The sequence below is a fragment of the Talpa occidentalis genome, unplaced genomic scaffold (genome assembly GCF_014898055.3).
Source record: "Talpa occidentalis isolate TD23 unplaced genomic scaffold, MPIMG_talOcc4v2.1, whole genome shotgun sequence".
NCBI lineage: Eukaryota > Metazoa > Chordata > Mammalia > Eulipotyphla > Talpidae > Talpa > Talpa occidentalis.
Window position 1 is genome coordinate 108,570,765 of NW_026555331.1, and position 12,008 is coordinate 108,582,772.

The 12,008-nt window shown below is 34.7% G+C and overlaps 1 protein-coding gene across 4 annotated transcripts in view; it reads left to right on the top strand.

The window, feature by feature from the left end:
- BBS9 (Bardet-Biedl syndrome 9) overlaps nt 1-12,008 on the top strand; it is a 345,679-nt gene that overhangs the window by 72,473 nt on the left and 261,198 nt on the right. For all 4 annotated transcript variants that reach the window (XM_054692462.1, XM_054692461.1, XM_054692463.1 and 1 more), the window contains exons 6-7: nt 3,197-3,371; nt 9,487-9,571. In XM_054692462.1, the coding sequence (XP_054548437.1) occupies nt 3,197-3,371; nt 9,487-9,571 (260 nt within the window). The remainder of the gene's footprint in view (nt 1-3,196; nt 3,372-9,486; nt 9,572-12,008) is intronic.

Genomic DNA, 12,008 nt, shown 5'->3' on the forward strand with positions numbered 1-12,008 from the left:
ACTTGTGCTGCAGTGACTGTGGGTAGCTTCATAGTGCTGAGACTTAACCCCTTGCGTGACCAGGGAGGCCCATTGTCTTTGTTTCTTTTTTCATTAGTTTTCTCTCAGCTTTTCCTTTCCTTTTGGATGGCTTTCCCTGGTGGTTCTCTCAGGATTTTTTTTTTTTTTTAATTTCTTCATCTATCTGTCCCTTTCTAGATTTTTGCTTTGTGAATACCATGAAGGTTATAACAACCTTTCTATGTTTTGGAGAGTTATTTTTGTGTTGGTATTTACTTGTTATCATTTTTAACTATATGGGTTCTGTTCTTTTCTTCTTCCTTTCTGTATTTTGTTGTCATTATTATTGTTTAAGCTTCTGATTCTATACTACTATTACCAACTATCTGAAAAATTAATGTTTTGTTTTCTTTTTCATATAGAAGAATTCCTTTTGACATTTTGTGGGACAGGTCTGATGATGGTAAACTGCGTTAGCTTTTCTTGATTTGGGAAAGCCTTTATTTCACCATCATATTTGAATGGTAATTTTTTAGGATAGAGTATTCTTGGCTGGCAATTTTTATCTCTTAGGATTGTATATGCATCATTCCTCTTTCTTCTTACCTTGATTGTATCTGCTGAAAAATTTGAAGAGCCTGATTGAGATGCCTTTGTATGTTATAGTCTCTTTTCCCTCTAGAGCAGCTTTTTTTGAGTAGTTAACAATCATGTGTCTTGGTGAAGATTATTTTACATTTAGGAAGTTGGGTGTTCTGCTTTCTGGATATTCATGTTTACTTCGTTCCATAAGTTTTCAAGTTTCTCAGTTATCATTTCTTTGAATAGGGTCTTTTTTCCTTTTTTGCTTGCTTCATCTTCTGACATACCTGTTATCCTTATGTTTTCTCATCTAATTTAGTCTGCTATTTCTTGTAGTTTTCTCATTTTTCCTAAATCTTATTGCTCACTTCTCTTCCACTTGGGTCATATGTAGATTTTGTGTTATTTTCAAAATTCCTTCTTCTGCCAGCTTAAGTCTATTTATCCTCATGTCAACCATCTCTTTTTGTTTTCTTTTAATATCTTCAGTCTCTCTAGTGAAGAATTATTTTTTACCCTGGATCTCTTTTCTGTGATTCTGTACCTGTTTTTCTGTTTTTTGACTGGCTTTCCATACTTCATTTAGCATTTAGAAAGTTATTACTCTAAAATCCTTGTCTGTTAAGTACTTTAGTTGTCTTAGGACTTATATTCTTCTGTTTTTTCATCTGTTAAGATGTTCCTTGCTTTCCAGGTTTGTTGCCACTTCTATTTTCCAATCGGGTGCTATGTATTTAGTTTTTTATTTCTTGTCTTTGTTTAATTTGGTGGCAGATGGTTGTGGGAGGGAAATGGGTTCCTAACAACGTGGTCTTATCCTGGTGGTGCTTGAGAACTACTCCTGGAAGAAAGACCAAGTCTTCTTCCTCTCTTTTCTCTCCAAAGCAAGCTCCATTCACTACTTCAGGGATCCTAAGTTCCCCTGGCCTGCATCCTTGCTGCTTCTCTCTGTGGCATCTGATGCATATGGCAACCAGGCTGGGACTCCTGGGCAAGGGGCACTGGGTGTGTGACATCGGGTGTGATCCATTGGGCATGAGTCACTGGACAAAAGCTGCCAGGCACAAACTGGGCAGGAGGTGCCGGGTGTGGGCCTCTTATGCCCATACCATATGCATGGGCATATGCTGCTGGGCCAGTAGCTGTTGGCAATGGGCATGCACTGTGTGGCATAGCACTGTGTGGTAAGGTGGGTCTTTCACTTGGATCTCTGCTGGAAAGGGGTAGGAGTTTCTCCTGCTTACCTCACTGGCCATCAGACTTTCAGCATTGTACCAAGAGTCTCTATGCATGTTTGCACCCCTGTCTGTACTATCTCCTCTCTGAAAGATTCACTCTGGCCAGTTTGTATGCTGTGCTGTCCATAGCAGGCCACCACCCTCCCCCTGCCCCTTCCCCCCAGTCCGTTCCACTGACTGGAATGGTTCCACCCTGGCTGTGACTCCCTTTGCCTCTTTCCGCTTTGTCTTCACAGCAAGCCACTGATCTCAGCAAAAAATTTCCTTGGGAAAGTCCCCTGTCTCTGGCATGGAATTTTGAAATTTCCTTTGAGCAAATTTTTTTTTTTAAAAAACTCTGTTCAGAGTAGAGGATTATTCAAATCTTCCTTTTCTACCATGTTTTGGGTCTACACTTTTTCTTTTTAAAAATTTACTCTTGGGCCTCCCCTGGTGGCACAGCGGTTGAGCGCTGGGCTGCGAAGCTGCCCCGATTTGATCCCCTGCCTCTGTCGAGGGTCCCACATGGTGTGCAGACCTCTCCTGACTCGCCTGCTGCTCCCCTCAGCGGTGTATTTCATCAGTCTGCCTGTTCTGTTCCCTGCTCTGGTTCATTCATTTATATGTTCAGTATAGGATAGAGACAACAAATTAGAGGGTTGATCTTTTGTTTTTCCTGAATGTGTAGCTTAATTTTTCAGTGCTATTTTTCCCTCTGTAGAGTACTTTATAGGATATATTAATCACACTAATAGAACATGAAAATTTATAGCTACTAGATTTCTCAGATTAGGGGTACTGTAATATCATGGTATTCATCATTACCATCATCTCAGTATATTTTAAGAATTGTGACTATCATAGTTAATACTTAAAAACTGTTAGCAGAAGACATTGGAAAGTCAATCTATACCTTAGGATGTCAGTGATTAGTATTTTTCAATTCCCAAAGTGCTTAATACTATTACATGTTTAAAGCTGGTACTAAGGGTCTGTGTACTTGGTCTGCTTTGTGTGACTCATGTCTATGTAATTTGAAAGTATGTGACTGACATGCTATGAAGAAGAGAGCCTGTAACGCATAACAGGTTTTGTTATATTTCTGAGTTTGGACAAAATGATACGTTATATTGGGTCCTGGCTGTTCTCAGTGAACTCATGAGCTAGAGGTTTTAACATATAGTAAGTGAAAATAAATACTTAAAATTACAACCCTCTTTTGAATAATTTAATAATTGAGAACTGTATGTGTACTTATACATAGCAATCTGATAGCCTTATCATTTTACCCCTTAAGGGAAAAATTACTTATGACATATTTGTGGTAGTGTGGTAAATTAAAACTATTGTATTTATAAAAGGAATAAGTTACCTAATTTCTTCTAATTCTTCTTTAGGTCGAGATTTGATTTGTATACAGTCTATGGATGGGATGCTGATGGTGTTTGAGCAGGAAAGCTATGCTTTTGGGAGATTTCTCCCTGGTTCTCTTCTACCTGGTCCTCTTGCTTACAGTTCCCGTACAGATTCCTTTATTACTGTCTCTTCTTGTCGACAAGTGGAAAGTTACAAGTAAGTTTGGATGTTGAATCTTTGGAATTGTGATTTTAGTCAATACTTTTTCATAATGAGCTTGAATATTAAAAAAATTAGAGAATTTTTTGATAAAATGTACTTATGGTGACTTAGAGAATATCATTTACTTATTGTAAAATATTTGAAATATATATGATGCAGATATTTGAGAGGAGGATTTTGATGGAGGAAGACCTGGATTGGAATCTTTAATCTTGCTACTCATAGCTGTTTGATGATCAGTGTCTCATCCTGGCAGTAAAGAGGATAATAGTGCCTATTTTGGCACGCTTGTTCAAAAGATGAACTATATGTCAAGTTGTCATCTCATAGAACATGCTTAATATTTATTCTGATTATTTCCTGACTGTTTCACAGTGTGAGTGAAAAAAGCCAGATACAAAGATGCATATATGGATGTTTCTTTAGCAATAAAAGAATGTATGTGACATAGGAAGAATACTAGCAAGAAATACAAATATTTTGGGATTTAAAGAAACAAATCATAGTAGAAGTGAACTATGAAAATGATCCTATAAAACACTTAATATTTTTCACTGAAACTCTTATTGATTTTGGTTAATTATGCGTTAGAGAGACTTCTTTCTCTTCTACCACCTAATGTCCATAAAGATAAGGTTTTGAATTTTTTGGAGGGTGTGTTTCTTTTTGAACAGGAGGAAGGGGAAAATAAAGTAAAAATTCTTCTGGGAGATGAAATAGACTTGGAGGATTACATTATCTTCAGTGATTTTATGGTTGTTATTTTACCGACGGCAACATTTAGAACTTTAAACATCTAAGCAACACATCATTTTAAATCTTCAGTATTATTTTTGGCCACACGATTTTCCCCAAGGCAGGAAGAAAGTAACAATTCATCAGGCATCTGTTGTAAATTTTTTTTGTAAGTTTTAATATTGTGTATTATAGCAAATTAATGCAGTTTTCTGTCATAAGTGGCAGTCTACCTTTATGAATTGTCAAGAAATCTAAGATTCAAAACTCAGAAAAGAGGCAGATGTTTGTGACTGAGCAGAAGTTAACTGATAAAAGTGGTGTATCATTATTTCATATTCTTTCTGTAACTTCTATGACTTGTCCAAAGGAGAGGTATGAGGTATGACATTATTCCTGTTAATAAATAAAATATAATAACTGTTTTGAAAAATTGAGAAAAATATATGTATAACTCATTCAAGTTTGTCAAAATTCAAGTAGCATTGAAGAGATCTGCTTTTTAGCTTTCCACCCAGTTTTGTGCCTCATTTCCTGCTGGTTGATGATACTGGCAGTGACACTGGGGTCACAATACAAATATTTGAATGCTCCATGACTTACTCTTTGACATATGTATATAGAAATTAATTTTTAGTAACTGTAGGAATGATTGCATAAGGAAGCTATGTGTAGGTTTCCTTAATATGTGAGTTTAATTTCATGGAAGCTCACTTTGTTTCAACTGTGGTAAATTTCCAACATACCAGTCTATTAAATACATTTCCATTTACGACTTTATCCATTAGGTGGTAAAGATGCATGGGGTATGCTGTTATTGTGATTTGATGACAGTCAACAAGGTTGACTGTTATAAACAAGGTTTATAACATTAAATAGTGATGTAGTTATTTATATATATATTTTTTCAAGTTAAATAGATAAATTAAATGATGATCACTGGCATTATTTAGATGGAAGAAACATGAAAACTGTAGGTTGATTCTTTTGAGGCTTCATTAAATCTATTTATATTTAGTTAATAGAAAGTAATCAGTTAAAAGAAAAGTGTTTTAACACATAATTCAGTTTTGTTTCTGATTTTCACGTTTAATTACTTTAAAACAAGCTCAATTATATTCAAGTTGGAACTAGCTTTTGCTTGAACTAGCTGTGCTTGAACTAGCCCTGTGCTTTCCTTTGCCTGTTGAAACGGTGCTTCATATGTGCTCACTGTCTATCCTTCGTAGTTATTTATTTAAGGCAGAATAAATCTAATAACTGCTGCCATGTCGGTACTCTCTCTTTGGAGAGAGTCTCCAAAGTCACTAACCAAACAGGGCAGTTTGCAGATTCCCGCCCTCTGATACCCCAGATTTTGATTTAGTAGGTTTGGGGATAAGATCCAGAAACTATCATTGCAAACATCTATTCCAGGTGATTCTAATTCAGGGACACATTTTGTGCATTGCTTTGCTTTTGAATTGAGGGAATTGCTTGCTTTATTTTGCAGAGTAGGGGCTCCATTCTCTTGGCTGTGCTTGTCCAAACTTTGGATCATCTCGTTTTCTTTCCTTTACCCATAGGTATTATTTAGTCAGTAACTTCTCATCTTCTTCTTCCTTGTTTTTTTTTTTTGTTTTTTTTTTTTTTGTTTTTTTTAAATTGTGTTCCTTATTGAGCCCATGCTTCTCATTTCCACTGGTGCAGGCTTTTTTTTTTTTTTATCATTCGGATTTCTGGTTTTCTTACCTCAGTATCTAGCTTTGCATAGAATACTGAGGAGTCCTAGAGGTAGGACCTTTAAATAGAGTCAAATGTAGGGATGCTTCCTGGCAAAGTATATCTGCCATGAGTTTTATTTTCTCTTTTCTTTTTGCTATAAGAATACAACCCCCCCACCCCAGCCCTTACAGTGGCTTCTAATATCTTGCTACATAGATAATAGACTTTAAAATAAGTATTTTAAAATATATTTGTTAAATTTAAAAAATTTAACAAATATATATGATATTTAAATATTTTAAAAAGACCGTGGTCTTCACCAGTCTTAAGTTCTTGACAAATTAAAATTTTTGAAATTTTTTATGTGTTTGGGGCTTTTCTCTCCTCTTTTACTCATGCTATTTTATATCTGAAATGCTCTTCTTTTCTTCTCTGTATATGAAAATTATGTCTGGAAACCTCCCTGTTCCCTTTCAGTTCTTCCTTGACCTAACTGTTAGAATCATCTCCTCCTCCAATTCACAGGGTAGGTTAGCGCTATTTTTCATAAGTACCATTCACACTTTCATTGATATTAAATATTTGCCAGTTTTTCTCCTTGGCCAGGCTAAATGCTCCATGATGGCAAAAATTTTGATCTACTGAAATGCCTACCATGGTACTTAGCTAAAAGTAGATGTTTAGGAAGAACTTGATGAAGGAGTGAAAAGTTTGTAGGGAAAGCATCTATTTTGTTACTGCATCTTTCAATTAAAACGATTCTCCATGATAATTGAAAATGTTTTACCTGTAGTTGAAATGAACACAGTAATGCTCTGTATCCTGGGCTTTCATTTCTGGTTGCAGTCTCTGGGTTAAATAACAAGGTTCCAAAATCTCTTGGTAAACCTTTAGGTAACAACTATATTTCATTTGAAAATAAATGATTTTAGAGGGTTTACTTTTGTGCTCACCTCAAGCCATATTTTAGTTACTTGCTGCTGTTTTTACGATGTGATATGGAGGAGCACTAAATTATATGGCTGAGTTTGTCACTGGTGTTCCATAGGACCTGTTAAACTTTTGTGGCTATTAGGTCAAAAAGAACGACCATTCTCCTGGACTTGATGTATTTGTGATTAGCACCTTTCTGTTCTGAGAAATATATGACTCTTTTCATGAAATCTTATTATATTGGGTCTGATTATTCTTTCAGCAGTCTCAACAGGAAATTTTATTATTTAGTGTGTATCACTGAATACTTGAATGGTAAGAAAAAAACCTCCAATGTTTCCAAGTCTACTTGGAATCGTTTGATTTGGAAGTAGATTTCCATATACATTATTGGTCAAAGTTAAGAGGATTTAAGGAAGGACCATAAAATAGATGCTATTGTAAGTTTGTCATCATCTAAATTTACTGTCAGTTACATTTAGTAATAAAATACTCTTCTGAGTTATCTTCCAGGAAGAGAACTGGTCTGGATTTGGAAATCAGGAGTCAATTTTGGCTGTGTCTCTGCCTGTTGTTTTGATGTTAATGAGGTTCACTTTAGGGGCTCACTTATTCCTCAGATGAAATAATAACTCTGTAGTTATATAAGAAGCTTCAAACAGCTCAAAAGCTTTGGATTTTTGCAACAATCTCATTAATATCCATATCATCCGGTAGGTTGGTATCTGCAGGAAATTAAATGCCTATGTAATTAATTGCCTGAGGTTAGATACATAGCAGAACCAGCTCTGGGTTGATGTTCTAGTCACTAGTGCATATGATATCTGTTACAATGAACTGGGGGAGTAAAACAATCCTATTCCAATCCTGGAGGTTGGAATGTGAGGTCTAATTACTTGGCACTTTTGGATACTTAGGATTTTTAAAGGTCAGTCCAGATGGTATGAAGACATTTGCTGCAGCTGCCTATGGAATTTTTTTAGCATGGTTTTACAAGGCTGAGATTTTGACCCTCCCACCTTTTTTGGTCTCATTTCCCATGACTCATTCCTCCCCACCATGTATCCCTCCTAAACTCCTGTCGTTGCCTTTCATGTCTCTTTTACTGCTGCATGCCTTTGCATGTATTGTTTGTTTCGCCATAGTACCTTTACCTCTTTACCAGCATGATGAGTTTTTCTCAATTTTTAAAACCTAGCTTTCTCCTCCTGAACCTATACCAAGAACATATATATTTCCTCCATTCCAGTTGCTTGTTTCTACAACCATGTTTCCCTGGTACTATGCACATACCTTCTATTAATGCTCTGGGTACTCTGACTTACACTTATTTGTTGGTATATGAATCTCCACAAGTATTTTGGGAGCATCTGATGGATAAAGACTATGTTATAGTTTTTTCCAAGGTCAGTGCTTGTTTTAGAGTCCTATTATAAGTTGCTTGAATGAATAAAATTGATTTACATTAAACTTTCACATGGACTGTAAGACTTATTTCTGTGAATGACTTGCCTTAATTTATAATCTTCTATATCCAACTAAAATTGGATGCTTTTTATAAATGAAATATTCTGATTAAGATAGGGTGGTTTAAGGGTTAGTATTTGACATTTGAATGCCAGTATACATTTCAGTGCTTTTTTAAGATATTCCATAATGCTGTTACTCATTCAGGTTTTTGATATTTACTCTATCTGACATTTTTCTCTTAGACAATATATCTGTATATTTGTATTTACTAATTTTTCCTTAGCTATGGAAGAATAATGCAAGGAATTTTGACTGAGTAGAAGGGGATGAATTCTATGAGCCTGAAGTTTCTTCATTTAGACTAGGATTATTACTCTAATAATATACCATTAATTAATGGAAAATAAGGAAATTAAATCTCTGTTGGCAAAGATTAATCATGTGTAGATTAAAGAAGATGTATAAATTATTTTAAAGAATTATTTGAGCTAAATGTAAGTGTTGAAATGAAATCTGTAAAATGCATATAGGCAGTCACATGTACATTATTGAGAGCTTATAACAGATAAAAAAGCTACTAGGTGATTGATGTGTATATATATTTATATCCCTCTGTCAAAGTATCAGTCAGTAATTGGGTCCCTAATATATATCTGTATGAAGCACTAAATTATTTTTAAAATTTTTAACAATGCTTGGGTTAGAGATTTTTATTACCATTTAAAATTCATTAATTTTGTTATTATTGCCCATTTATAGATGGTGAAGATAAGACAGTGATTATCTTGCTAAAATTCACTCAATTAGAAGTGATTTAGCTGAGGGCTAAGCTCAGGTCTTCTGGGTTCCATAAATTATCTAATAATAATTTCTGCTATCGCTGGCTGTTCTGCGTTGTTATTTTTCTGTTTGATAGTTTGATACTAGATCTGTGTGGAGTATTATTTGTCACATAAAATTCTAATGGAAATGCTTTCATAGAAGTTGGCAGAGCTGTTTTTCCAATATTGCGTTTTGGGACATGTGGTTATAATTTCTTTATCATGACAGTTTTTATAGTTTTATGTCACAGTACCATACAATAAGAATTCAGTCTTAAATGTTACAGTTTTAAAACCAAGAAAAAAGTGATTTATAATGTTTATAGATTATGTGCTTTAATTTTTTGTTTTTTCAATTTATTGAGATTATATGTTTTTAAAGTTTAAAATAATTTGCAACTTTTAACTATAAAGTCTCTTACAGTTATTCCGTATCTTTCAAACAGGTACCAAGTACTTGCTTTTGCAACGGATGCAGATAAAAGACAGGAGACTGAACAGCAAAAACTTGGTTCTGGAAAGAGACTAGTTGTAAGGCCTTTTTTTAATAAATAAAAATTTCAGATGTTTGTTAAGAATAATAGTTCTTGAGAAGGAAGTATAAAAATTGATGTATTTCAGTTATTTCTCATTTCTATTATGACTGTATCAATGATCAAAAAATTTAGTTGACTATTACTGAGTAATGGAGATACATGCTAAGTCACAGTCTTATTAATTTTTTTTTTTAGCAGTTTTTTTTTAAAAGATTTATTTATTTATTTATACAAGCACTGGGTACAGTCAGAAGCGCGGGAGGGTGAGAGAATTCACCAGAGCCAGAGCGGGGAGCAGAGCAGGCAGAAGGACCGAAGTACACTGCTGAGGGGAGCAGCGGGTGGCAGGAGAGGTCTGCGCGCTATGTGGGACCCTCCTCTGGTGGCCGGGGAGCAGCCGGGGATCGAACAGGTGCTGCAGAGGCTGCAGGCAGCTTCGCAACCCAGCGCTCAACCGCTGCGCCACCGGGGAGGCCCTTATTAATATTTTAGATCATAGAGTTGAATCACTAAAATTCTCGATATCCAAGTGGGGTCAGTTTTAACTGAAGTGATTATAATTAAAAAATTAAAAAAAAACACTTTAATGAACAAGAAGCTACTTTTAGTAGGTATGTGACCAAATATATAAGTAAAAGATAAAAATTCAAGCTACAAAGATAAATCATAAGTTCTCAGTTTAATGGAAATTAGATAATAAATGAGCTCTTCTTACCCTTCATAGACAGGCAGGCAAAAAATAGAAGGAACTGAAAATTATGATGATAATAGTAAAGTGAACCTGAGGAGGACACACATGGAAAGAACTGATACATAATGTGGAATTTAGAGTTTGAGGGAAATAAGAATATTAGAGAAGATTAACTTTCTGTAATAAAATACAGAATTAAGGAGATGATAGGGAGGAAGACTAACTTGGAAAAAGTCAAGAATGAGATGGAAACGTATTTTCTCAGTGGTAGTAAAAGGTGAAAGAGAGAACATAACAAATACAAATATGTAATTCTGCACAGTGAAGGTGTGGTTAATAGTAATAGTTAAAGCATAAGCTTTGATCAGAGCTTGTGAGATATACTTAATACTTATTTTGGTCATGTTGAGCCAGTTTGGCAGCTTTGCACTATTGCAAAAGGCTGATCATACCTACTTTATATTGTTGCCATTAGAAATAGAGATATCTAGAGCATTTAGCAAAATGGGTGATGAAGATGACTATGATAATGGGATCAAAATGTCCTTGTATTTCTCCCTTACATTCTGCACTCCATCCACATGGGCTTCTCCGGGGCCCAAATATTCTGTGACTCTCTTTGTTTCTAGGCTTCTGTACTGGTTTTCTTTCAGTCTGAAATATCCTTCACTCATTTATTCATGGATAGTTGTTAATAATACCTGTGCTGACTTACACTGAGGATATATTCTGAATGCAATTATGCTTGAGTGATTTTTCCCATTCTCATTAATTAATGAATAGTGTGAGTAATAGCAGTAAAACTTCCTTTCATTACACCACAGTCACTTGGCAGGACTGTGATTCCATGGAACATTATCAAATATATTACAGAGAAACAGGATTTATCCGGTAGACCCCTTTTAATATAGTAGTAGTGGGGAGGTACTTAATAGTTGCCATTTACTCAGAGCTATCTTTTAACTATTTGTTGATTCCTAATTTAATTCTGTTGTGGTCAGAGAAACACATTTTGGGACTTTGATTCTTTTAAATTTATGAGATTTGTCTTATGGCCTAGAATAATTTTATCATAACATCATAACTTCATTTTATCAGTTTTTTACCTTGTGTATTTTGAAATTCTGTTATTTGGTTTTTAAACATTTAAGGTTGTTATGTCTCATGATGAACTTACCATCTTATTCTTTCTCTCTAGTAGTATTCTTTAAATCTGTTAGTATTCTACTGAATCTGTTAGTAACATAGTCACGCAGTTTTCTTTTGATTAGTGTTATTCTGTGTCTTTACATTTAAACCACATTTCTGTAACTAGCATATGGTTAGATCTTGCCCTGCCTTTTAATTGGGTTTTTAAGACTAATTACATTTTATGTGATTTTTCATGAGGATAGGTTTAAGTCTGTCATTTGGCTATTTGATTTCTGTTTGTACCATCATTCTTTGTTTCCTTTTTCCCAGTTTTCTGCTTTCTTTTGGAGTTACTCAGTAATTTTTAGGATTCTATTTTGTCTTCATTGGCTTACTAGCCATACTTCTTTGTTTTGTTATTCAGTGGTTGCTTTACCCTTTGTAGCATATATCTTTAACTTATCACAGTGTACTTCTGTTTCTCATCTTCCAGTGTTTGTGCTATTATTATATATTCAAATTATACACATACTATAGACCTCATGTTACATTGTCATTATTTTTGTTTAGATAGCCAACATCATTCAGTGAGATTTAAATTATAAGAAAA